Genomic DNA, 27,674 nt, shown 5'->3' on the forward strand with positions numbered 1-27,674 from the left:
GATTCCACTTAAGTTGATTGCTTCCAGGTTGGAAGTTTTCCTGTGCTATCACATGGGGCTTTACTGACATCTGGACTCCCATCAAAACAGGGCCGGACAGTCATTCACACAGGCAGCTTGAGTAGCAATAGCCTTGAATAAGCCTCGATTGATCCTGGGGTCAAGTGTAAGGGCAGATATTTAAAATGGAAGGATGAGCATGGAGGCCTGCAGGATCCCAGGATCAAATACTTTGTCCGGGGGTGACCTGCCCCTACAACAGCTGGTTCACTCCCAGGCTTTTCCCTAGCTTAATGCTACCCGTTGTCCCGCGGGAAGACAACCCGCTGCAGGGAGATGAAAGGGTGAGGAGACATCCGACTATACAAAGCGGGGACTGATCTACAGCTTCGGTAGGTAAGTGCCAGGATCTGCCAGACCGGCACCCCGCAGCAGCTCTCGTGACTGCCCCGCCACAGAGCAGAAGGGCGGGGCTTGTGGCCGGGAGGGCGGGGCCATTGGTAGGTACGCGCGGGGTCCAGCCTGTTAGCGGTTGCCTTGAGTCTAAGCTGCAGGGCATCTACTCCCATCTCCAGCGCGGGACAGATAGGACGGGGTGGGGCTTGTGAGCGGGTGGGCGTGGCCTCTGGCGCATAGTACTCAGCTGCTGGTGGGTGCGGGCGGTGCTTGCACTCAGCCACACGTCCAATAGCGCGGGCCAGTAGGAGAGGGGCGGGGCTTGCGGCCGGGTGGGCGTGGCCCCGGGGGCGCCGAGCGGTTGTTAGGGACGCCGGGCAGTTGCTAGAAGCGCCGGGCAGGCCGGGCTGGCGCCACTGGGATGGAGGGGGATGACGCGGACGCCGCGCTGGACCATGTCGTCACGGCGTTTGGCACGTACGAGGAGTACCTGGACTCACACGTCATCACGCAGGACCTCTACTACCTGGAGGTCAGCGCGGACGTGCCCCTCCACCCTCCCCGGGGCAGGCAGAGCGGGGTGGGGCCTCTGGGCGGGGCGGGATTCTCGCCTGCTTGAGGGCTTCAGAAATCTGTTCCCAGGACAGGCTTGTTTCCAACCTACTAAAAACACCTTGTTTGTGACAAATACCAACTTGTCAGCCTCAAGATGAAATATCGATCTGTTATTCCTCAACCCAGTTGTTCCCAGTCCATTAAAAATAACACTAACACTTAAATACTTGAAATAATAAATACAATGCTAAGTAATACATTAAGAAGCATAAAACTAAGAATGGAACTTAAAAGCCCCCATTAAAATGACAAAAATAACTAAATAAAACTTAAAAGCAGTTAAAATAACAAAAATGCTAAACAAAACTTAAAATAACTAAAGACAAAAACAAAATAAAAAATAAACAATAATTTAAATAACAAAAATGAAATAAAACAAAAAGTTAAAAATAAATACAATAATAAGACCTAACAATAATGATGATAATGAATAACTAATAAAAACCTGAAACTTGTATCAAGCTGTGTCACTTTCAAAGTGAGCTTGTCAACCACAAGCAGATTTGAGGCAGATGACTAGACCTCTTACATGTACACCATGATCCAAGAGGATCATCATATAGGATGGTTGCCTATATTATTATTATTATTATTTTTATTATTATTAGGTTTTATTAACAATAATAATACTCCTTGGTGAGGCCGCAGCTGGAGTACTGCGTCCAGTTCTGGGCTCCTCAATTCAGGAAGGATGTCAAGAAGCTTGAGAGAGTCCAGAGGAGAGCTACGTGTATGATCAGAGGGCAAGAGAACAGGCCTTATGAAGAGAGGCTGAGAGCCATGGGACTCTTCAGCCTGGAAAAGCGCAGGCTCGAGGGGGACCTGGTGGCTGCCTATAAGTACGTAAAGGGTGTACATCAGGATCTGGGAGAACATTTATTCACCAGAGCGCTCCAAAGTAAAACAAGGACCAATGGTCATAAACTCCTCCAAGACCATTTCAGGCTGGACATAAGAAAAAAAATAGAGATTGGAGACCGGTTGTGTTCTGTTGTTTTTCATGGACAGATAGATGGTGTGTGCTCATTCTGGTGCACAATTGTTGCTTGGTAGCTCCGCTTGGTGCCCTGATGGAGATATGTATTGTAGTGTAAAGATATCTCCATACTGGAGATGTTGTACGGGAGGCTGGTGCTTCCTTAGTCGGTGGGGGGGCACATGCCCCCTCAGCAACCAGTTAGCGACTAGGGGGGTGGTCCCCCCACAGCTGGTTGCTGCGGCTGCTTCCGGAAATGCCTGTGCCCGCTTCTGGGAGCACCACAGTGCTCCATTCCCTGGCTGGTGCTTGCAGGAGGGGCACTGGCGCTTCCACCTGCCCCCCTGTCCGTTGCCTAAGCGGCAAGTGCTGCTGGTCAGGGGGTACACCAGTGCTCTCAACGTGCACCCCCTACATGTCACCACTGTATTGTAGGCAGGTTTTGTGCATGATACCTGACTCCCCAGGTATCTCTTCGCTTTCACCTGTGATGCTATATCCTCCCCCCACTGCCAGTCTGTCCCTCATCCCCTGATGCCTCCATTTCCATTTTCACTGACTGGCTGACTCACATGCCAGCCTCTGGCTTCTTTACTATTCCTTGCATCCAGGAAGAGCACACACACCAACTGCAGGTACTTCCTCAGCCTGACCAAGGGCTTTTCAGCCTGAAACCTTGCTATGATATATTTTTGTAACTATTCAGTTGGTCTATTAAAAGATACCAGATTAAATTGATCCAAAGAACTTTGTATGTATATGAATGCACAGCCTGGCTGCTGCCGCTGTTGATGGTGTCTGGAAATAACTGTCTAGAAGACACCATCAGAAGATGGATAACAATAAGCATCAATAATGTCCTGCCTAATTCTAGAATTAAAGAACTTTGTCTGCTAGTGCCATGTCCTTAGACCAACACCCCTGGCACCTGTCACCGGTCAGCTGACTGGAAGTACACAGGGCCCTGGGCACATCTAAGCCCCAGGGCTGGGGCTGGCAGGGAGAGTTCTCTGGTAGTTGTTGGAGAAAAAGCTCCTGCAGGAGAAGAAAGAACGGCTCTGTGACAGTTTGGCTGCCTGAGATGCTGCTGGTGCTACTGTGCTGCTTACTAAATTGTTATTGCCCATTGTCATTTAAAGTGGTGGATTGAGATGAGGCTGTAGGGGAGGAGGAGCCCTCATTGTGGCACACTATCATGTCATGCAGAGGCCCTAGCGCCAGTGAGGGGCACGCCTTAACACACACAAAGTCACACGTCACAAGTTGTGCTTGTCATCAGCTTGAGGTGCAATTTCGCAGAAACCCCTGGACCTATCACCTAGCAGGCTTCATGGCCTCAGCAGGGCTACCATGCTTGCAGTTTTCACCCCGCTGCGCCTTAACACACACACAGTAGCACATGTCACACAAGTCGCACAAGTTTTTCTTGTCAGCATGTTGAGGTGCAGTTGCCCAGAAACCACAACACCTATCTCCTTGGAAATTGGCAGGCTTTGTGTCCACTACCATCTCTGTAGGTTTCATCCAAGTCTGCCAAAAAATGACTAAGTTATAGGCAGTTGCATGCTTCCCCATTATAGCCTATGCGCAAAATGTTGAAACAGCGTCAAAAACAGTGGAAGTTTTGACTAAATGAAACGGAACAGTGCTTCTGAAATGAAACAAAACAGTCCCTTTGAAATGGCGAAACGGAAGTCAAAACAAAATGGTGCTGTTTTGCATAGCCCTATCATATAGGATAGTTTGGATACAAATGATTCTGCCTCAGGCAGGAGATTGGACTAAATGACTTGTGGAGGTCCCTTCCAGCCTGACTTCTCTATGATTCTAGGAACAGGCAAAGAAATGGCTGTGTGGTTATTGAGTTAGCTACACTGCTATAAGGTTCCAAGTTGTATTTTTAGAAACTGCTAGTTGTGTACAGCTATTGAGTTTGATTTGAGTTTACTGGCAGTGAATTTAGGGCCAAGAGGTAAACTGGTTACTGAGATCCCTTGTATTAAGCAGCAGTAATTTAAAACTGATTCAAGAACAAATCTGAATCAGGTTCAACGCTGCTTAAAATGAATGGCAAACCCCCTCCCATTACTGGACATGGTAAGAAGGTAGCTACATTCCATCTGGTTCAGGAGGCAATGTGTACAACACACTTTTTGGAAGCCTTCCCTGATTTGATCTAATGCAGTGCAGACATGCCCAATGGATCCTGCCCAGTAAGACCCATTTCAAACCCTGCACTAAAACACAGAGAAATGATGCAAAAGATCAAGCATTCCTCTGCAAGATTTCATGCCATTTGAATGGTACGTTTTTTTCCCCTTATCATTCATTAATAATGTATTTGCTTTGAGAACTCAAAATTCATCATTCGTCATAAGGATCATTTATGTTTAACTTCTGCTTCAGGTGAAGACTGTAAATCTAATTGCAGCTTCAGTAGCATCAAAACTTGTCCTCCCATAGAGAAAGGACTTTTGAATAGCTGCATGGTAGAACAATAAGCAATCTTTTCAAAGCATCAGCAGTGTCATCATGAAAGAAAAGACAGTCTTTCAAAGATTTCCTATTATTTTACCAGGAACAGCTGTTTGATGAAATTCTAACTTTCTCAGTATCTTCATTTTTTGATACATGTCATAATGCCTGCCTTTTTTTTTGCATGTTTCAAGGCATGCAGGTTTATTAAAAGCAGAGAAAATGTCAAAATACTTCTGAATTAGTCAAAAAAAGTTAAAACGTTTTAAATAGCAGAAATGAAGCTCATTATTTTTTTTAATTCCAGGATTATAGGCAGGACTTTATTGATGCTTATTTTTATCCATCTTCTGATGGTATCTTCTAGACAGTTATTTCCAGACACCATCAACAGCAGAAGCAGCCAGACTGTGCATTCATATACATATTATCAAGCATGACAGGCTAAGATTTGTGCAGCTCCAACGTTAGAGTATGATAGAGCTGAAATTGCAATCTTTCGTTGATTGCCTGTCTAAACAGTTGACACTTGGACGAAATGGTTCCAGCAGCTTGTACACAGCAATGACTGTCATTTTAGAACATCTCTCTAGGGTAGGTCTGTGCTAGAAATGTGTTGCTTCTCTAAGTATACTATATTGACATAGTGCTTCCAGTATGCACTCAGTTTGTCCTGGTAAAACTGGGGCTATTCCATGACTGCATGTTCTTTAAACGAAGCAAGTCATCCTGATAAAAAGGCAAGTCTGCTACTGTAACTATAGCTCTGCTGGCACTGCTATGCTGGGTAGGAATCAAATGTCCTTGTACTCTGAATTGATGTAGCTATGCTGGCAGAAGTCTGTAGGGCAGATGAAACCCCTCCCCCTCCCATCTTTCTTTGGGTCACTTTATCCCATCATTAGCATGGCTGTGTGTCAGGCCTGGTTTAAACTCAGTTTTTATGTGTAATTAATTTGAGTTAAGGGTCTTATTTAGGAGCAGATCTAGGATTTTGAAAGGGGGCGCAGTGGAAAGTTCCCTGTACATGCACTACAGTTGAAGTGAATGCACTCCCCCTGGTCTGCCCTAGTTTTACTGAAATCATTTTGCCAGAATGTTCCCCTATACTCTAGTATAGCTTATTATTGTAAATCATGTTCAGTACAGTTAAAACTGTCCTCACAAGTAGGGTTATCTCAGTATAAAGTTACAGTTAAAACAGTACAGTTTTTATATGTAGGGAAGCCCTAAGGATAGCACTGAGGCTTGTCAGGTCAGGCTTTGTGAATCAAAGTTAGGAAAGAAGCAGTGCAAAGCAGCACTTTAATGACACTTCCTTCTCATTCGTCAAAATGAGTCTGATATGGAGTTAACTAAAAACAACAGTCTGCGCAGTGCTTAACTTTATGGAGCAGATCTGGGCCAGAAATCGTTTAATCTGAATAGTTAGTTTTTATGTAGGCCCTCCATTAATGTTAATATCTAATAATACTGCAGGGAGAAAAATAGAAATGTGCTTTTAGAGTTTCAAACTGAGATGAAAACTCCAAGGCTGACTTCTGCAGAAATGTGTTCCAATGTGTAAGATCCTAACAAGCAGATTCAGTATGCGAATAAGCCTGAATCATGAACAGTAGATCTTGATCATGTCCAGTGCATGAGATGCTTTAGGGTAGATTTTAGATGCCTTAAATCTCCTGACTTTCAGTGAGGCAGACTGGAATGAAGACCTCCAGCAATTATATTAATGAATTATTTACTTGTGTGTGTTGGGGAATTCTATGCAAGTTTTTCCACCTTGTGCTTAGTAGGGGTGTGCACCCATAGTAAGGGTGTATTTGATTTGGATTCGGCCCAATTCGGGGGACAGCGATTCGATTTGCTGATTTGGATCACTGTCCCGATTTTTGAATCAGCAAAACCTGAATCTACAGATTCGATTCTGATTCGGAGAATCAGCGTTTTGAACGTAGACACAGGTTTATATATTTTTTCTACATACCTCGAGGTACCAGGCGCAGCCCGTGAATGCTGTGATGGTGGGGTGGATGGAGTGTCCTACAGGAGCGGGGGGGGGAAGGGGGTGGCGGAATCCATTGCCAAGCACATGGAGTACTCTCCCGCATCCCTGTGGGACGCTCCAGTAATGGTGGGAGACCTGGACCTGGTACCTTGAGGTATGTAGAAGCCAAATCGTTGAATCTCTCAGAATAGATTAGGAGGCTTCTGATTTGATTCAGAGAAATTAATGGGTCTCCTGATTTGATTCAGATTTGGAGATTCGGCCGCTGAATCAGGCAGAATCTCCTCCGAATCAAATCAGTGACTGTAGCTTCACACAGCCCTAGGCTTAGTATGTGGTCCAGAGCTGTTGCACTTGCTTCCAGATTTGCTTTGATTTTGAAATCCAAGTAAAACCTGGCAGCATGCTGGCCATCTCTGAAAAGCTGGCAAGGGTATTTGATTGAGATGGAAGACAAATGTGGTCTTTCCCTTTGCAGTTTACTTGCCAGAGTCTATCAAGTGCCCATATTTAAAAAAGAACTGCTTCCATCTCTCAGATGGCTGGCTCCTGCCTGGCACAGATCACAGTAATGTTTTATAGGTGATAGGGTGGCTTTCCTACATAAGTGCTATTTTAAACATTGTTCTGAGGAGTAAATTAAGTCCTTGAGTTTTTCTTGATTTAAACAGCTAGCCCAGACATGGCCTAGCTACATACAGAAAATGAAGACTCAAATCCTGGGGCTGAGGAACGAAGAGGCTCATGCAGAGATTATTTTCTCTTCTGTCTATGCATTTCAAGCTGTTCTTTTCTCCTGTACTATATCAGAAATGCCATAGTAGTAAATACAGTACAATTGCAACTTACGTGGGGGTTATGTTTCCAGGTCAGCATGTATAGTTGAAATCGCGTATAGCTGCAATCGCCAGGCTCGGTGCTGAGCAGCCGCCGCTGCCACCGGGCCCAGACAAGGCGGCCACCTGAGCGTGAGCCCCCCCAGCCATGCCGGGCATGCAGGCAATACCATGTGGTGCCGCGCAGTGCCACACTATGCACCATTTCCCGGCCAGCCCCAGCAGCTGAGCACATAAAGCTGAATTCGCGTAAGTTAAATACGCGTTAATTGTGACTGTACTGTATGCTTGTTTGTGCCCAAATTAGGCCCCAGTGTGCTGGGTATTACACAAACAACAGTCCTGCCCTGGGAGTGTACAATATGCTGAGGTATTTCTGGGCCTGTTGGAGTTCTGCTGACTCTAGTAGGACTCTGTCTTCTGGGTACAGCAGTTTTCCTGCACATTTATGGATTTTTTTCATAAGATCAGAAGGAACCATTATTGTGATCCTGCAAAACAGGCTATAGAATTTCACTCTAATAATTCCAGCAACTAGCTTGTAATTCCTGATTGAACTAGAGGCCATCTTAAAAGTTCCCTGCTGTAGAGGAACTAAGATAAAAGAAGAAATGGAAGCACCAGACTTAGTCTGTTGAGCACATGGGCAGATCCAGGATTTTGTAATGGGAGTGTGTGGAAGCAGTGACTGGTGCTGCAGGGGAGGTTGCACCCTTGCTCCCAGCTTCTCCTTCCCTACAGTCAGGGTGGGCAGATAGTGCTGGAGCAGTAGCTGGGGACTTTTTTAAAGTACCTGGACCAGGTAAGAATTCTCCCGCTCCGCACCCCTTCCCTCCCCCTCTATATTTGGTGGCACCTTCCTTCCTTTTCCTTCCAATCCCTGCCCCCTCAACTGCTGCTGGCACTTCTTCAGATACTTTGGGCAGGGAGCAGGGGTGAGCTCCTGCCCTGTTGCTGCTGAGCTGTGTGGGGAGCCAGGATCAGCTGGGTACAGCAGCAGCAGCAGTGGCTGGCTCCCCCTTCCTAAGCCTGCTCCCAAGTTGGCGGGGATCACCTAGAGTGATTGGGTATGGAGAAGAAACTGGTCTTCTGCTGCCCCTGCTGTTGAGCCTGGCTCCCTGCTCAGCCCAGCTGGAGTGGGACAGGATCAGCTCTGGATTGCTCCCCCACCCCTGGGGAAGCTAGAGACTGTGAGAGTAGCAGACTGGGAAGGGGGGAGAAGAGGGTATGTGCAACTGAGTGTGGAGGAGAAGAAAATTCTTACTTGATTCATGGAGGGTGCAGCCATGCCACTGCATCCCCTCTGGATCATCCCCTGGCTAAATCAACATGTTGATCCCAGGATGATGTTAGTTATGTCATTACCAAAGGTGGAAATGAGCTGTCTTATTTTGGAAACTGTATGGTTACATCTACAGAGACTAACCAGGTGGAATAAAGCACTGTATAATCCATGCATTATAACAGCAGTTACTGAGTAGGAGCTACTGACTTTTTCCAGCCTAATATGTCAGACCATGGAGGTGTCAAACGTGCGTAGATTAATAAAGTAGGAAACAATAATAAAACATTAATAAGATCTATATTACAATCTTATCTAGGAAGAAAACTTTTACTTGTGATTTCTGAAAACTTTAAGCTTTGGTGGTTTTTTCCTTATGCTTGAAGAAGAGTCAAAAAATCTTTAAAATCTATACGTTGGGGTACCTAGCCAGTGCCCAGAGTGTAGCCATATCCTCTTGGATGCAGGGACTAGTTTATAGGGAGAAAAATGAATAAGGCAGTCACTTCCCTTCTTGGGATTCTGGACCTTTGATTCCCTCACAGGGATGGATTGCTATTGCATGCCACCTGAGGGCGCATCCCAATATGCAGGTGTGTGTTTCCAGTGGCACACAATTGTGCCACTGCTTTGTGCCTTAGGGCATGCCCCTGCATGTGCTCTTTAGTGTGCACCAAATTGTCCTGGATGGGGTAGGAGAGGGTGGGGACAGCACCTGTGCTGGTCCCAGCAGCCTTACCTAGGGCCCTGGGTGCCTTCTGGGGCAGCAGCAGTACTGATCCAGCTGTACCGAGCCTGGCCAGCAGCCACAGCATGGCTCTGTATGGCCAAGCTCTATTTCTGGTGGCTCACTGCTGCACAGATTTGTAGAGCAGAGCACAGTTGCACATCTGCCTTGTGTGGTTTGTGGTGCCACAAACAGGTTTGAGGCACTGCAGACCACACGTGCGCGCTCATCTGGACATGCTCTAGGAGTCTGCAGTCCAGCTTTGTGGCTCATTCAGCTTCTACACAGATGCCCATCTCTGCACTATGTCTTGCTCTCCCCTTTTCTTGTCAGATCACCAGAAAAAAGTGGCACAGTGGTTAGGCTGTCCTGCCAAAGCGAGTAAGAGACAGAAACTGATGTGAGGAGCAACCCTAATTTCCCAGGGGAATTCCACCCTATATGCTACTTCTTTCCTATGTTACCCCTCAGCCATATTTCATTTCCTTCCCTCTGAACTCCAGAAGGGAGGGAAGTATTTGACCTGTTGTGACTCAAACCTGCGGAAGATGCAGTGAAAGTTTGCTCTGGTCTTTTGCCACTAGGTGGAAGCATTAGTTCACTTTTGTGGAAAAGGCCACACTAGGAAAGGAAAACTTGCACATCAAAGCGGATGTAGGATGTGGTTATGATGCTTTACATGACTATATTCTCAAAAGCTAAAGACTTTAAGTAGAAGCTTCACCTGTGTAATGAATGATTAGGATGTACATGCTTTTATTTTCCTTGTTGCTCCCCCCACATGTCTCATACTAGTACCACAGTCCTGGAGGTTAGAAGGGGAAATAAAGGAGTCAGGGAACAGCTCAGGGCACTTCATTATGCTCTTTCTGAATGTGAATAACTCCCAAGCTGCTCCTGATCAGTTCAGCAATGCTGTCTCTTCCTTACACGGTTATAAGCAACCCACAAAAAAAGTTTTGGGCAGTATAGTATTTTGTTGCTGTTGCAACATGGGCAGTTAAAGGGCCTGGGGAGAGACTCTGGACCACTTCCTGATTGCTCTTTTGCTCTGTAGGTGTCTGGAGAGCTACACAGATATCAAGGCTTCTGTATGATCGAGGGACTAACCTCCCTGCTTTTCCCACCATGGGCACCTTTCCCTCTTACTCCCTGACCCTTAACAACCAGCAGGGATACATTTTAGTACATACATTTTGTTGCCAGCGAAGGAGCCACATTAAAGGAATGATCTGTATACAGAATTTTCTCCAAATAAGTTTTTTTGGTTACAGCTTTCCATGAAGTGACAGCAGCTCTAAGTGAAGAAGCTGATTAAGCATGACTAGAAGTCTTTACTTGCCCTTCAGGAGAACCTATGTTTTCTTAGGCTTCATGTGACTCTGCTGTGTTCTTACCTATAGTGGGGATGGTGGTGTTATAGGAGGAAAAGAAGTGAAAGTGCCACACGCAACAACTGCTGCCAGAGGAAGTGGCTGTTAACCTGTAATGATATTTCTTTATTCTTCTCTGGCCACTGTTGAATGGAAAGATACTCCCACCATCACCCCAGCTTGGGATGTTTATTTCTGGTGGTTGGGAAATGGATGCTGTTTTTTTCAGAGTTGAAGCTGACCTTTTCTTGCTCCTACAGAATGAAGAGATGGCTCGCCAGCTGGTGGAGCTGGGATTCCGGGGAAGCGGTGAGGTGCTGAAAAGGGAAGAGTTTGAAGCAAGAAAAGCAGCTGCAGAAGCTTCAAGGCTCTCTGAAAGAACCCAGCAAAAGTGAGTGAATGCTGCAGCTGTATCGGAGGACCATGTTTTGTAGAGTATCCTAAGAATAGGATGGGCTGTACATTGTTTGGGTGAGGTCACATCTTAAGTTTGTATGTTGTGAAGATTAGGAGCTGAAATAAATGTGCTGCAAGATGCCTGCATTTGACAGGTTGCATTTGAATAGCTAATTTCTGAAACCTAAACAGTAACATATTATGTTGGGCCCATCAATCAATTGTAATGAATGACCAAGCAGTATAGCTTTTCCTTACTTGTATCCTTATAACATGATGAACTGGAAAGGGCTGATCTTTAACTTCACCCAGATGTTGTCTGTAGATTGAAGTTGAAGTAAATTGATTTACCTGCTAAAGTAGGGCCCAGCTGCCTTTTCAAGCTGTGGGCTAGAACAACCCAGCTCCAGGCTGGTGTGGGTTGGGTGGCTTCAGTGGTGCATCAGCAGTGAGGGGGTTTGTCTGCACCCATGCTGGGGCTAGGCAGCTGGGAGTTGTACTGGCACAGCTTTTCCCAGTACCCTACATGAGCACAGCTTTCAGCTGGAGGGCAGCTGTGCTGGGGCCAGGCAGGTGGAAGCTGTGGCTGCATTGCTGCTGCTGCTTCTTCCTGTCACCCTCACCCTGCCAATCTTCTTTCTGGCTACAGTACAAATGCAGCTGGAAGTTGCATGGCCCCGGCTCAGTTTCCCATTGGGTGGAAGCTGCGTCTGCACTACAGCCAGGGAGTAGAGGGCTGAGAGAAGAAGCAGCAATGTGGGCAAAGCTGCTATGCGGGCAGAGGCAAAGCCTTGCAGCTCTGCAAGCCAGACCCAGTGGATCCACAGGCCAGATGTAGCTTGCCGGCCATTTGTTTTGGACTCCTGCATGTGACCCTCCTGGGTTTTACCAAAGGGAGGAAACAAAGTCCCTCTCCATTCATCTGCCACAACTTGATTAGGCAATAAATGTATGAAAAGGGAGGCTCCAATAATGCATGGTTTCCTTCCTTTCAAGAGAGGTGTTTCTCCTTTTGGTGTATTTCTTGGGGCTCCACCTCCCCTACATCCATTCCATATGCCAACTGTGTTGTTAAACAAGTGAGGTTTCCCACTGTGAGATCAGTGATTATAGCCTGCGGCCATCAGTATTGGGCCATATGCAGGACCATAAAGTTAAATTTGTAAGTGTCAAGATCTCGGCTATTCCTCTTTAATGTCATATTAATGTCACCAAGTTTAGAGTGATAATGTTATGGGCAAAGTCCAAAAGTCATGTGACACTCTCAAGTTGGACTAATTTTAACTAATGATTGATGTATACTAACACACTTCCAGCATGTCTGATCCTTAAGTATAAAACCCCTCCACGTGAACAAAAGTGCTCGTTGTCTCGCAGCACTCTGTGTCTGGCACTATGCAAGGTTTGGACTCATGTGACCCATTCAGATTGCTGCCAACAGGTCTGCAGTCCTGCAATTCTCTTAACTCTTCAGGCTTGTCCACCCTGTGAGTGAGGACTCCCGAGTCCTCCCTTGACAAGTTTCCTTACTCAAACTCCAGAGCCTCTTGCTTCTCAGCTTACTGGAGCTTGGTGTATTTTCTGTGGTCTCCACCCAGCTTTGCAGCATGGGCTTGGGTCCAGGTTGGAGCACAGAGGCTCTTTGCAGCTGCCTCCCTCCCACTTCGGCTCCTGGTGGTCTTTTGCCACCTCTAACACCTGGCTTCCCTCTGCCTCCAGGTGCTTCTTTTCTGTGTTACTCCCTGCACATCCTCCAATGAACAGGGAGTATGTGCTTTTAAAATGGCATGATGGCAGTGCATGCTGCTCTTGTTTCTCTGCTCCAGTACCTGCAGGTAAGTTTAACTTGTCAGTAGCCCTTCCTGGGCTACTTTTCCTCATGGGCTGGGGCCAATTTGGGTGGAAACTACCCAACTTCCTAGGTAAGTAGCCAGTTGGTTGCTCTGACCGGTGACACTGCACTAAAGGAATTACTCTTAAACAGAGTTAGGACTCCATATTTCATTGCATTTCAGTGATATGGGGTAGCTGTTCTTGTGGACTGAATGTTTATTTCATTGCTATCTGCAGTTTTAATACTAGATTTAAGGACCCAGATGATTCCTTTCTGTGTTAGGTCTCCAAGTCCTGTTGAACGTTGGAACATAGCTCAATTTATTTTGAAAATCCCACCCTTACACTTACTTTGCATGAACAGCATTTAAGCTAGATGGTACCTCCTGATAAGATATCCAGGATTTGTGGAAATAATTTGCTTTAATGCTAGCATCTATAATATGGATCTGAATTAGTTACTGCCTTTAGATAAGTGGTGGCAATCATTTTGACTGTAGGGCTGTTTAATGAGTTTTTGTGAGCTGCCGAGGGCTGCAAGGGTAGTCCCCTTAACAGGTGCTCCACCCCCTGGTCGGACCAGAAGTCCGCCCCATAACCCCTCACCTTTGCCAGTGGAAGTCTCTCCCTGTTTCCCCTAGAAGTACTCTGTCTTGGAACCAGAAAAAACCAAATTGTATACTAAAAGTCAAACACCTACTATAAACATATTTTGATTTTATTACAAAAAATATTTTTGTCATGATTTGTATTTGTATACTGTATATAGAAATAATTGCATAATAACTCAAAAATAAAGTTTTACTCTTGTATACTGTGGGGGTGTAGAGTGTGGTTGGGTGTGTATGTATGGTGGGGTGTAGGGTGATTGTGAGGGTGTGTGGCTGTGTGTGTGGGGAGTCAATAGGGTATGTATGGGTGTATAAGTGGGGGGTTGTGGGGTCAGGGTGTGGGTGTGCTGGGTTTGTAGGGTGTAAAAGAGGGTGTGGGGACCCTCCATACACTCCCCCTCATTGCCACGAGCACTGACCACTGGCGGTAGCAGCAGCAGGGGATCAGTGCTTTTGGCCCATGCAAATGCTACTGCATGGTGGTGCACAGCTCCCACTAGCACTGAACAGGATTACAAGGAGTGCAGCCTGGCTGGCCTGTCTCTATCACATGGGGCTCTGCATGGCACATGTGCAGCTCCTGGCTCTTGCGTACCACTGAGGGAAGCACTGTTCTGTGGAGTTGGCTGCCTTCCTCACCCCCTGCCATGCGGGTCCTAGAACTCCGACAGAAGTAGAGGGGAGTCCCACCCCTTCCTTCTGCCTCCCAGCAGAGTCCCTGGACTTGCATGGCAGGGGGCAGGGAAGGCAGTTGGCTCCATTGTGCAGGGCTTCATTTTGTGGCGTATGAGTGCTGGGAGCTGCACTAGCACCCCGGGGAGTCCTGCATGATAGAGACTGGCCAGCCTGGTCGCGCTTTTTGCCACCATGTGCAATGCTAGCTGGAGCCATGTGCCACTAGGTGGCAGCACCTACATGGGTCATGAGTACTGGCCATTGGTTTTGGGGACTATGTGCCATGGGGGGGAATGTGTGGGTGGTCCCCACATCCCCCACCCTCCCTCACAGCCAGACCCTGCCCACCCAAGCGCCATGCTCATGCCTTCCCCTGGGTGTAGGCTCTGCACTGCTGTTAGCCTGAACCCCACACTATGTACTCCTGCCTAGCTGCCTCTTCCCCTCCCCCTGCCCATGCCACTTTCCTACCTTGTGCCTAGGGCAAGTGGGATGCCAGGGAAACTGAGCAGGTCTCCCCATGGCTCCAGCAGTGGTAGTAGCAGCCCAGAAGCTGCGTGCTGGTTGGGCCAGGGCCTTCTGCCCCTGAGGCTGGGAATGAGGCACGTGGGCTGGATGGGGTACAGTTAGTTGGTGGTGCCCAGATGGCCAATTGAAATTGCCTGGCTGGCCAGATTCAGCCCACAGGCTGTATTTTACCTACCCCTGCTTTAGATATTCCTCCATCATTAGCATCTTAAATCCATGGTTTTCAGCCTCATTAAAGTTGAGGCTCCTAGCTTTTGCTCATTTTTGGACTACAGGAAAATAATAAAGCAATTCTTCTGTTGCAAGAAATCAGAAAGAACACAATAGGTCAGAATGGTTTTGACAGTATGGATTCTTATATGAATTTTTGGCGTTTATCTTGTGAACCATGCACAGATGTTCACGCAGCACCTTAATACTGCTCTTGCACCCAGGTTGAGAATTACTGATCTAAACTAACATAGCTACTAGGGCTGTGTAAAATGAAACATCTGTCAACATTTCAGTTTCAAAGCTGATTCAATGTGTATCAAGCTTGAAACTGCGAAATCGAAATCAACGGCCTTGAAACAGCTTCAAAATGAAACAAGGGCACTCAGAACATTTAGAAAGTTTCAAAATGTTTTGAATTTCAAAGTTTCTGGTTAGCTGCAAGCAAGCCCAGCTAAGGAGAGGGAGGGGGAAGAGGGGGAAAGGACTGCTCTGATATTGACATGTATAGCTGGCCAGTGACTCTGATCCTTCCATGAGGTCCCTTCCAATCCCAGTTCTCTGGAGGAGGGATGGACAAACAGCATAAAAAGTTGCATATCATGAGTTTTGCTTGTCAGCACTTTGAGGTGCAGTTTCCCAGAAACCCCTGCACCTATCTCCTTGAAACTTGGCGGGCTTTTTGGCCTCAGCAGGGGCTACCATGCCTGCTGTTTTCACCCCCACTGTACCGTCACATTGACAAGTGAAATGAGTTTTTCTCTGAATAGTTTGAGCTGCAGTTTTCCAGAAACCCCTGCATTTATCTCCTTGAAACTTGACAGAGTTTGTGGCCTGCACAGGGGCTACTATCCGTGTTGTTTTCATTCGAGTCAGGAAATAAATGACAAAGTTACAGGCATTTTCATGATTTCCCATTATAGCCTATGGGTGAAACATCGAAACACATGAAAACAGTGTTGAAACAGTTTCGATGAAATGAAATGGAACAGTGCTTCAAAACAGTGAAGCAAAACACTGTCCCTTTGAAATGGTGAAATGGAAGTCAAAACGAAACAGTGCAGACCTAATAGCTAAACCATAAATATGTGAAAAAAACCACCAATGTGCCAAATTGTGATGAGTCAACAACAGTATTCTCCAACCTTTTTAGGCTGGAGATCGTTTTTGGAATTTAAGAGGAACTGAAGATCGACCCCAGCACCCACCCCTAGCCCCACACCTTCCCTCACTGCTGGGGTCTCGATCGCTAACCCCCCCATGGCAGTGAGGGAGGGGCAAGCTCTGCACAGCTGGGGGGGCAGGGGACAGAGCTGTGAGCTGGGGGGGGCACGGGGAGGGGGGGCATGCAGCCCAGGGTGGGTGCGTGCCCCTGGTTCTGCACATGGGGTGGGCTGGGCTGGGGCCAGGGCAGTGCCAGGCTCTTTCTGGTTTGGGGGGAAGGGGTGGCCAGCCCCCATGTCTTTGAGTTGTGGGAAGGCTGCGCTGGGCTGTTCCCACTGGGCCTGGCCTGTGATATACTCGGCAGTGGCACTGAGAGTGAGGATTGGGTGAGCTACAGCCTCCTCCCCCCTCCCCCCCCTTGCCCCGTGTGCAGATCCAGGGGTACATGCCCCACTGTGCCCTCCCGGGCTGCATGCCCCTGCTCCCTGCGCCCCCTGAATGAGTCACTTGTGGTTCTGTCTCCTGCCCCACCCTGGCTGTGCGGGGCCTGCTGCCAATCCCCAGCCACCGGCACTGCCCTGCATTTGGTGGGGACACGTGCGCCCCTGATGTGTGCATGGCACAGGTGGCTGCTGCTGTGGGCTGGGCTTTGCACCCTGAGCCCTTCTGCATGTGCCCCCTGGGCCTCTGCCCCTTCCCTCCCTGACCAACTGACCTGCTGGACTGGTGGGGTAGGCTGTGCATGCTTAGTCCCCCAGTCCAGGATTGACTTCATGAGGCTCTGGGATCCACCGGTTGATTGCGATTGACTGGTTGGTGACCACTGGTCTACAGAGTGAGAAATGGCAAGAGGTTCCTTTATCAGAACATTGACGTTCGAACATACTAGTCTTCTGTCAGTGCTAAAACATTTTAACACAAGGACAGCTACCCTGCAGTGCTCCCTGTGAAATATACAAGCAAAAAACCAAATTTGCCCCTAAAGAAGGGATGTCAGATTTACCTGTCCCCATGGGCTGGATGAGTGGTAGCAGTCTGGTCCACAGGCCAGATCAGCACCTTGGACCTCTACTCTCTCTACATGCCAGGTCCACTGCACATGGCTTCTGTTTTGGGTGCTTTCAGATTTGTACTGCAGAGTGGTCAGATTAGTCAAGGTGTGTGGCTTGGACCTTACAGTGGCTGGAACAGGCACTGCCTATGCCTCAGTCCAGGAAAGGCAGGTACTGCATGTAATATAGATCCTGGATCAGCCAGAGCTCAAACCCTGCTGCATGTGGTACCCCTTCCAGGATCTGTGCCACATGTAGCACTCCCCCTGGCTCTCCCCAAACTGGGCTAGGTCTGTACTACATGCATCTCCCAGTCCGGGGCAGCACTGAGGGCCAGATGATGGGGCTCTATGGACCAGATTTTTGACATACCTGCCTTAAATCATTGTAGGAACAATACTTTGACTTCCTCCAAGTATTTATAGGGAGACTAGACTTCGATAGCAGAGCTAACTCACAGGTTTTTAGGTAGGTAATAAACTTGCTCTCGGAATATAGTCCCTTGTATTTGACAGTGCAGAGATTCTTCAGTGGACATTTAGGTTTTAGAATAAATACAGTAAGACTTTTTATTACCATAAAGAACAGCCAGCTTTAACTTCTTCCCACCAGCTGGATTTGTTTTCTAGCACAAACTAAGGGCTCCTATGCAAGTGCAGGGAGGCTGCTCTAGCACACTGGAATTCTAGCACATTGGAGCAGACTCAATTAATTGAGTCTTCTGGAGCGTGGTAATTACCATCCTCTAGCAGACTCCGGTGTCACATGCATCAGTGTCCCTACACTGAAAAATGGCAGTGGGGAGCTTTAAACTAAAGCTTATTTGATGAGTTCTAGTTCAAAGCTTTCCACCACCATTTTTCAGCACAGGGACGCTGATACATGTGATGCTCCAGGCGCATTTAATTAGTACAGCTCTTAGAGCTGCACTAATTAAAGCGTTCCTTCCTCTGCTTCCTGTAGCACGTTTATAAATGCCATCAATGTCCAAAAGTCATATCCCAGTATTTTGAAGTTCTTTTTTAAAAGTTTGAGCTTTGATTTTGTGAGAAAAGTCTCTTTTACTTTGTTTCAAAATTCTGCTCAGAACCCTGGATATGAGTTGAAGGGAACTTTACTTTTAATATAATCTCTAGTGTCTTCCTAGGCTCTTTCATGTAAAATGATTTAGGACATTTGAGAAGACATATCTTTTACATCTGTGATGTTTGGTGCCCTCTTCCCTCTCCTCCTCTCCGTCACAGCTCAGCGTAACAGGTTTTATTGGTTATTGTTAGGAAGTGTGAGACACTTTTTTGGCTCCTACTTCAGATGTGATACCTGTGTGCAAGGGCCTGGGCACCAAGAAACGTAAGGCAGATGTAGAGCAATAGTGCTTTTAAGGCCCAACATGGGAGTGCTTAGGTGCTCCTTTTCTCTCAGTAGTGCTGAACAAGGTTGTCTCCATTTGCAGCTGATCTTTCCTTCAGATCTAGGGCACAGGGATGACTGGAAAGTTTAATCTCCTAAATAGCAATTGGAGCAAATTATGCTGAGCTTTACAAAGACTATAGAAACAGTGTGCTTCCAACAGAGGAGAGATATTTTAGAGGAAATATTTGAAAAGTATTGAAATTTATGACCATTCTACCACCTTTTTTCATGTTATTGTATTTGGGTATTTAAAGATTTTAAAGCAGATCCCCCTCCCTTTAAGAAAAAGCTCAAAAAACTGTAGAGTAAAGCCATCTAGCAGGAGAAGTTCAAGTCTGGACACAGCTTTAATTCATTTTTTGCCCTGTCATGACTATTGCCTTGGTTTGCAAAGTGAATGTTGACATCTGTCTTCGAAAGAAAGCCCTTGGGTGCAGGTTGTTCCTTTTGTTTTTGTTTTGTTTTACTTCACTTTCTTCACTTGGTTGGCTTTATCATTCTTCAGTTTAACCCCCTTTTAACTTTTTTTGTATTACTTTAAGGAAAAAAGTATAAGACAACCTTCTCTTGGAATTTGTTGACATTATGATGTATTGCATAAGTTAATGTATCATTGTTCAAGATAGCACAAAACTTCACTGTCCACTTAATTGTTCATTAGAGATATCAAAAGTAAAATGGATTTGCATTCGTTATGACCAAATTAAAGCATTCTTAAGGTACTACACTTTAATGGCTTAAATTGCTGTAGTGAAGAAATATGCCAGAGATAAGTTACAATATGCAAGTGGAATGCTAGTGTGTGATAGATGTTTGGGATTCTTTTTTAATGTGACTAACTAGAATTTTCTTGCTCTGAGTATTTTGCTGTAGGTCCAAGTGGTGCCTTTGTACAATAATGCCAGAAATGAAATAAACAGGAAAGTGCAAATTCCCAGTGTGATGGTTTTTTGTCGTTGGCAATTTTATTTAGTACTGAAAGGAAAAAGTGATGTTTGATAAATTTACTGCCAAAACATTAATCACCATTTTTATAAAATCTGTGGTCTAGGAACATGTGCTGCATACTTTACACTAGTACTGCACTTCATTCAGTATGGTGGTCCACATTGGTTCCTTGAAGTTTGGGCTTAGAATTTTTTTTTAGTATACTTTTCTTAAGAACATGAATTGCTAGTTGTTTTATATTTGGAGCAATCTACTTTTTCTGGATCAGGGAGGGTTTTTAATATTAAAATAAAAATACAACATTCCTTTAATTTTCTTCCATGTAGCCCATTAAGCTTTTAACTGTCTCCATCATATACTACCACTCACATCAGAACCAGTGAAGTACAGGGAGACACTCATTGACTTCAGTAGATTCAGGATCGAGCCTAGTGGTCAGCCTGTGTTCATTCAGATCTTTCTTTTAAAACTTGTGCGTTCCCAGAAATCATTCAGAGAGATTAAATAAAAGTAGTTTAATAGATTTCTTGTTTTTAATTTGTTAATTCTGCATCTGTGGCATTTTCTTCCTGTCTCTTCTCTGCCTCATACTAAGCATTCTAAGCCTTATACAGTTTTTCACCCCCCAGAGGCCTGTTATACTATGGCTTTTTTGTTTCTTTACTGTTTGTTGTGCCATACATTGGGTTATATACCCTCTGGTGGTGACATTGGGCCCAATTCTTGATTCTTATATGACTGCTTTGCATTTTTCTGGTTGTGCAGAAGAAGTGGGATTCTACTAGAGACATCCTTGCTCATGATTCCTCTGGAGCAGAATCATCACTGTGTAGTGTAGAGCCAAAGCCATGGCTCTGCATTGTTCTTTTCAGTGTCAAAGCTTTTCTTGGAGGATGGGGTATGTTTGTTTCCTGAAGATTCTTTGTTGGTGTTTGGGACTTGGATGTGAATGAAAGTAATTTAGATAGGATCAGCTTTATTTAATTTACTACTTGACAGATACTGATTACAAGCTGAGAATGCTTTTCTGCTGCAATGTTGTCTGCGTTCCATATATGGAATTATTCTCCTGAAAACTCTTGACATTATCAGTAGACAAAACTATCAAGGAAAAGCATAGCTCATACTGTTTTTCCTCAAAACACCAAATTTGGTTGGATACAGCGTCTAAGTGTATGTACTACTGCAAGATGATTTTTCTAATGACCTGAGTGTAAAAATATAGAAACCTAATGTATGGAAACTGTAAGGAAACTTCTTGTATTGATAACTAGAATGGAAATAGAAGTGAGGTGAGGAGAGAGAAATTTTTCTGCATTGTAGGAATTATAACAGGGATTTTCACTTTGATTTCCATTAGGAGTTAAGTGTATGCCTTTAAACATTTTGAAAATCTCCACCTATGTGCATGTCACATTGTTGGCTTAACAGCATTTTGTTCAGCCCCATGGAAGAAGTGGTATTGAGAATGACCTTTAGATTCTGGAAGGTAATGTCAACATCTCTTAGATTTTGGTTCAGTTGTCTGGGGGAAAAAGGCCAGGGGGGGATAACATTTTCAGCCCTAGCAAGAAAATCATTATAATGGTTCCATTTCTCAATACAGAAATAGGTTGTAGGCAAAGCTATATGGAAGTACTTGTGCCTCGAAGAGGGGGACAACAAGAAGTAATACTAGCCAAAATGGAAGCTTAAAAAGATGACTGAGGCTGAACATTTTCTGAGTTTCTCATCTGGTTTTGTGGCCATGAAGAACACCTGGCTTTTAGTATGAAAACAAATGTAGAGGAAAACTTTGTCTACTCAGGGAAATTAGTGCAAAGTAAGTAAACGAGTGGGTAGCATAGGATGCCTAGCACACTAGCTGCTCTGTGTTAATTCCCATGTGATGTGGACAGTGTCACACCTTCACTTTCTGTGTAGTCACACCCTAATAGGAGTGTTGAGAGTATAAAGGTTTACCTCTGGTAGCCCCTGTTAGCCCCTAGCTGGCAAACTTATCTGACCTTCTGATAAAAGTTCAAAGTGCTCACAAAGTTTTGGTGAGCAGCAGGGGTTTGCCTTTTTATCTGGGCCTCCTGGTGCCATCAAGTATCATTAAAGGTGAAGTAGCACTGAGGGAGAGAGACATTTCAGAGTCAATGCGTCACAGAGAGAAGATATGACACTATTTTTACTCTTTCATGGTACTACAGATTCAGGAAGACAGCCTTCCAAATGTGAAGTGATAAGTCAGAATCCTAACATTCCTTTAAGCAGTTTTCAAATTCTGCAAAAGTATTTGGTAGAGACAAACATGCCACTAACAAGGCTACGTTGGTTGCTTATCACTGACATGAATGAGTACATTTACCAGGCCTTGCAGCTGGTTTCATTAAGAAGTTGTACTAGATACATATTACAAGATACATCCACCTAGGATCATAATTTTTTTTTCTAATTGGATTTCCAGTAGGTTGAAGATTGTGCCTTTTCATAACTTAAATTAGGGAAGCTGTCAGTTTCTTCTGTGTGATAGTCCTTGTTTCTCCCCCCACATCTTCCTCCAACTTTTATTAGGAGTAATGGGATATCTGGGGTACAACAAATGCAGTATTGGACCCTGCTTGACTTTTCAAAATGGTACACATCTTTACAACACAATGCAGAAAGGGAAATGGGATATTTGCTTTATTTTTTTCATGTGCTCCATCAGTGTTCTTCTATACGTGTCACTTCTGTACCCAGTTTTTGCATGTGTCATCAAAACATTGTACCTTTGAATCTGGCTGCACAAAAGATTGTGCCTTTCTGTAAGTGTTACGTTTGTCCTAGAGGCTTGATAAATAAATGACTTTACAGCCACAAGTATGGGAAAGTGCTGCCAGACTGACAAGCACAGAATATATCGGAAACATAACGTAAAACTATACCTGTGTTGGCACTAGCAGATTCAACAGAATGTAACTTCAGATTCACATGTGCAGATTCAGCACATTCACATATCTCACACTAAGCTTCCTTTGTATCTGAGTTCAAGGAAAGTTTTTCCTGTTGCAGCAAAGTTCCATAAATTCTGTGGCAGCAGTTTTCCATGTAGGTTTACCTGTTAGGTGGAAAGAACCATTTTTTCCAGTAGAGAAAGATGTGTTGAGCTTTTAAATTCATTGCCTTTGATCCTCTTTCAATATTCTTATTAGGAACTTGTAATTCATCAAGATGCTATGCCATTGTTTTGTGTGTCATTGTAATAATTTCTTTCTCATGCACGCACACACCTTCTTCTGTCCTCTCTTCTTAATCAAATGGAGAGATGATGTCATGTGGGGATGGCTTAATCAGATGATCCTGCCTTGAGCAAGGAAGTTGACTAGACAGCCTCCTGAGGTCTTTTTCAGCCCTAGTTTTTATGATTTTCTCTTCATTTCTCCATTGCCTGTCCAAAGGAAGGAGAAGTTTGGATTTTAATGTCTCTACAGGGGCAGGTGAGACAATTGGATCTAATGTATGACTCCACAATCATGCCAATTGCCATGCATGTGTGGTTCCCCCTGTACTAGCAAGAAGCAGGCTAACATGCCTAGGAGCCTTGTCAGTTGAGAGGCTGCGAGCTGCAGGGGTACCCCACGCACCCCCACAACTGGAGATACAGCTGCTGCTATCTTCCAGCTACAGGGGAGTATGAGGTGCCGAGGGCTGGGAGATTCCAGTACCTATGGTCTTCCAGTCCTTGGGTATGCAGGGAGCCTCTGAGGCTGGAAACCACAGCAGCTTTAATGTCCCAGCCCAAGGGGCTCCATGCACTCCCGGGGCTGGGAGATTACAGCCACAACTACTGGAATGCAGCCAGCACCCAGCACCAGGAGACGTGTTGCCAAAATGCAGAGCTGGCACCTGTTGGGACCAAGAATCCCCTTAGTTGCAGGACTCCCAGCTCGGCCTAGGCATGGTGCATCCTTGTGGCTGGAAGCCCACAGTTGACAGGGCTCCCAACCACAGGGAAGACCCTACTACATATGCAAATTAAAGCTTGATGGCAACCAGCTGTAAAGTTAGTAGAGGTGTGCAAAGCAGGCCCTATTTAATTTGGATTTGGATTGGGCCCAAATAGGGGATAGTGATTTGAATTGTTGATTTGGATCACTGTCCCTGATTTGATTCGGCCGAATCCGAATCTAAAGATTTGATGTTGATTCAGAGAATCAGCAATTTGGACATAGATACAGCTTTAAAAGTTTTTTCTACATACCTTGAGGTAGCAGGCATGGCTCATGAACACTGTAATGCTGGGGTGCATGGAGCATCCCACAGGAGTGCAAGGGGAGCCCCTCCATATGCTCGGCGGCGAACTTGGAAGTGGACCGGAAGTACTTCCAGTCCTCTTCCGGGTCTGCCAGAGAATGCACTGGGCTGCCCCCCTGCCATGGCTCCCTGGCTTGGCAATCGGCCATGGGGAGATACTGGGTGCCAGCCCCAGACCCAGGAGGCACCAGTAGCTGATCCAGGGGAGTGGGGGGGGAGCAGGGGGGAGACCCTGTGTGCTCCCTGGCGGGCCTGGAAGTGGACCGGAAGTGCTTCTGGTCCACTCCTGGGTCTGCTGCTGAGCATGCTGGGGAGCCCCTTGTGCTTCTGTGGGACACTCCATGTGCCCCAGCATTGCAGCACTAATGAGTCCCTGCTACCTAGAGGTACATAGAAAAAAGATTTAAAGCTGTCTCTATGTCTGAATCTCCAAATCTTTCCTAATCTCTCCGAATTGTTTTGGAGGGTTCCAATTCGATTTGGAGAGATTAAAGGGTCCTCTGATTTGATTCAGATTCAGAGATTCAGCCACTGAAGTGAGCCAAATCGAATCAGGGTTTGAAGGTTCACACAGCCCTAAAAGTTGGTACACATTTTTGAAGTCTAATTTTACATCTGGTTGGAGCTTTTTATGACATAAGTACTTTAGACATGTCGCTGATCTCAAGGTAATGACACAATTAATTACCCAGGTAATTGCGCAGTACCTGTAATGGGTAGAGGTAGCCTCATGCGTTGGCTTAACACTCCAGTTAATTTTAGTGGGAGTTCCGTAGATTTCATCGATATTAGGGCTGGAAGGGACCTCATAAGATCGAGTCCAGCCCCCTGCCCAAAGGGCAGGAAGTCAGCTGGGGTCATAGGATCCCAGCAAGATAAGCATCCAATTTGCTCTTGAAGGTATTCAGTGTAGGTGCTTGAACCACCTCCAATGGCAGGCTGTTCCAGACCTTGGGGGCTCGGACAGTAAAGAAATTCTTCCTTATGTCCAGCCTGAAACGGTCTTGCAGTAGTTTATGACCGTTCGACCTCGTCATCCCTTGGGGCACTCTGGTGAACAAACGTTCCCGCAGATCCTGGTGGTCACCCCTGATAAACTTATAGGTGGCCATCAGATCACCGATCACCCCTGAGCCTGTGCTTTTCCAAGCTAAAGAGCCCCATGGCTCTCAGCCTGTCGTTGTAAGATCTGTTTTCCTGACCTCTGATCATGCACGTGGCTCTTCTCTTGACTCTCTCAAGCTTCTCCACATCCTTTTTGAATTGTGGAGCCCAAAACTGGACGCAGTACTCCAGTTGCGGCCTCACCAAAGCCGAGTACAAGGGGAGAATGACGTCCCGGGATTTGCTCGAGAAGCATCTATGGATGCAAGCCAGCGTTTTGGTTGCTTTACTAGCCACAGCATCGCATTGCAGGCTCATGTTCATCTTGTGGTCAATGATGACCGCCAAGTCTCTTTCTTCCATAGTGCTAGCCAGCGTAGCACTCCCGAGCCTATAAGGATGCTGCAGGTTTTTCTTCCCAAGGTGGAGAACCTTGCATTTTTCGGTGTTAAAAACACCATCAGGTTCTCGTCCGCCCATTTGCTGAGCCTGTCCAGGTCAGCCTGGACCACCCGCCTGTCTTCTGACGTGGATGCTTTGCCCCAAAGTTTGGTGTCGTCGGCGAACTTGGCCAGTCTGCTCCTGATTCCAATGTCCACATTATTAATGAAGATGTTGAACAATATGTGTCCAAGGACAGAGCCTTGAGGGACCCCACTTGTCACAGAACACCATGATGAGTGACTGCCATTAATTACTACCCTTTGGGTCTGACCACGGAGCCAATTTCCCAGCCAGCGGATCATGGTGGACCCAAGGCCACAATTGTCCAGTTTCGCCAAGAGGTGACCATAGGATACCAGACTGAAGGCTTTTCTGAAGTCAAGATATAGGACATCGGTCTGTTCTCCCTTGTCCAGGTGATAGGTCACCTGGTCATAGAAGGAAATGAGATTGTTCAAGCAATACCTACCCGCAACAAACCCATGCTGGCTATCCCTTAGGATGTTGGCGTCGGCCAGTCCATTAAGGATGGCCTCTTTAATAAACTTTTCTAAGATCTTCCCCGGGATAGAAGTCAGGCTGATGGGCCTATAGTTAGCTGGATCCACTTTCCTCCCTTTCTTGAAGATAGGGAGCACATTGGCCTTCTTCCAGTTTTTGGGCACTATACCAAAGCACCAGGAGTTTTCAAAGATCCATGCCAGGGGCTGGGCTGGGCTATGATGCTCACTAGCTCCTTGAGTACCCTGGGGTGTAGGTTGTCAGGGCTAGCAGTATCTAGCTTCTCAAGATGTTCCTTCACGAGGTCAGCATTAATGGAGAGCAGGGGATTTCCCTCGCTCGGACCTCCCTGTCCCATAGTGAGCATGGGCGTCCCATGGGACTGATGAAAGACCGATGCAAAGTACCCATTTAATATGTTGGCTTTTTCCTGGGCGTCACTTGCCCCATCTGCTTCAGCAGGGGTCCAGTGTTGCCCTTGCTTTTCCTTCAGCTCCCCACATATCTGAAAAAGGACTTTTTATTGTCCTTGATGCTTGAAGCTAGTTGGAGTTCAGTTGCAGCCTTGGCTTTCCTGGTTTGCTCCCTGCAGGACTGGATCAGTGCAGAATAATTCTCCTTGGGGGTGAATCCCATCCTCCATCCTTTGTAGGCTTTTCTTTTTAGCCTTAGGAGGTCTGATAGGTCCCTGGAGAGCCCGGGAGGCTGCTGTGCCCTCTTGCTGCCTTTCCTCCAAGATGGAATAGACTTAGCTTGTGCATTGAGGATCACTCCCTTGAGGAGCAGCAACTCTTCTTGAACTCCCCTCTCCTTGGGTTCATGGTCCCTTAGGGCCTTACTGACAAGCCTCCTGTGCTTGTCAAAGTTGGCTTTTCTGAAGTCAAGGACTTCTGTGTTGCTGACTAGCTTGCTGGCTTTATGGCGGATGGTGAAGGTGATCAGCTCATGGTCGCTGTCACCCAGCTTCCCATTGATCACTAGGTCGCCGATTTCGTCTTCCCCAGTAGCCAGTACCAGGTTGAGCACCGTTTTGCCTCTTGTTGGCCCATAGACTTCTTGAGTCAGGTAGAGGTCATCATTGCATGAGAGGAAGTTTTGTGACTGCTTGGTTTTTGCTGAGTGGTCCTCCCATGAGATGTCCAGGTAATTGAAGTCACCCATGACAACCATGGTCCTGGAGCATGCGGCCTCATCCAGTTCCTGGGCAAACTCCTGGTCAAGCTCAGGACTTTGGATGGGAGGTCTGTAATAGACTCCCACCGTTGTGTCCCCTGTGCTGTGTTCCCCATGGATTTTAACCCAGAGGGTCTCCAGTCATCCACCCTGGTCACCAAGATCAGCTTGCAGGGACGCTTAGCTTTCCTTAACATAGAGCGCTACACCCCCGCCTCTTTTAACTACACAATCCCTCCTGTACGGGGTATAGCCATCTATACCCAAGTTCCAGTCATGGGTTGAGTCCCACCATGTCTTCGTTATCCCTATGACATCATAATTATTTGCATTGAGCAGAAGGACAAGTTCCTTCTGCTTGTTTCCCAAGCTCCTGGCATTTGTGTACAGGCAGGCAGGTGTCCCCTTGGGGGCTCTTGCCTTGCCCACAGATTGTACTAGGGCTCCCTTAAGTGCCTTGGCCCGCTGGCTTTGCAAGGGTTGCTCAGTGGGCCAGCAGTGACGGTAGTCCCCCTGTCCCTCAATGGGCTTAGTTTAAAGCCTAGTGGAGCAGGTCAGCCAGTCTGGCTGAGAAGAGCCTCCTCCCCAGGGGAGAGAGGTGGAGACCATCTCTTCCCAGCAGCTCGCTGCCTCTCTTGTGAAAGAGTGGGCTGTGG

The 27,674-nt window shown here is 46.3% G+C and overlaps 1 protein-coding gene across 2 annotated transcripts in view; it reads left to right on the forward strand.

The window, feature by feature from the left end:
• The first annotated feature begins 758 nt into the window (after positions 1 to 758).
• The window catches only part of CFAP299 (cilia and flagella associated protein 299), a 499,375-nt gene continuing 472,459 nt past the window's right edge, over positions 759 to 27,674 (forward strand). For both annotated transcript variants that reach the window (XM_090034761.1, XM_090034760.1), the window contains exons 1-2: positions 759 to 928; positions 10,946 to 11,076. In XM_090034761.1, the coding sequence (XP_089890887.1) occupies positions 818 to 928; positions 10,946 to 11,076 (242 nt within the window). In that variant the 5' untranslated portion in view covers positions 759 to 817. The remainder of the gene's footprint in view (positions 929 to 10,945; positions 11,077 to 27,674) is intronic.

This window comes from Crocodylus siamensis, chromosome 2, assembly GCF_052110815.1.
Source record: "Crocodylus siamensis isolate JL-2025a chromosome 2, ASM5211081v1, whole genome shotgun sequence".
Lineage (NCBI taxonomy): Eukaryota > Metazoa > Chordata > Crocodylia > Crocodylidae > Crocodylus > Crocodylus siamensis.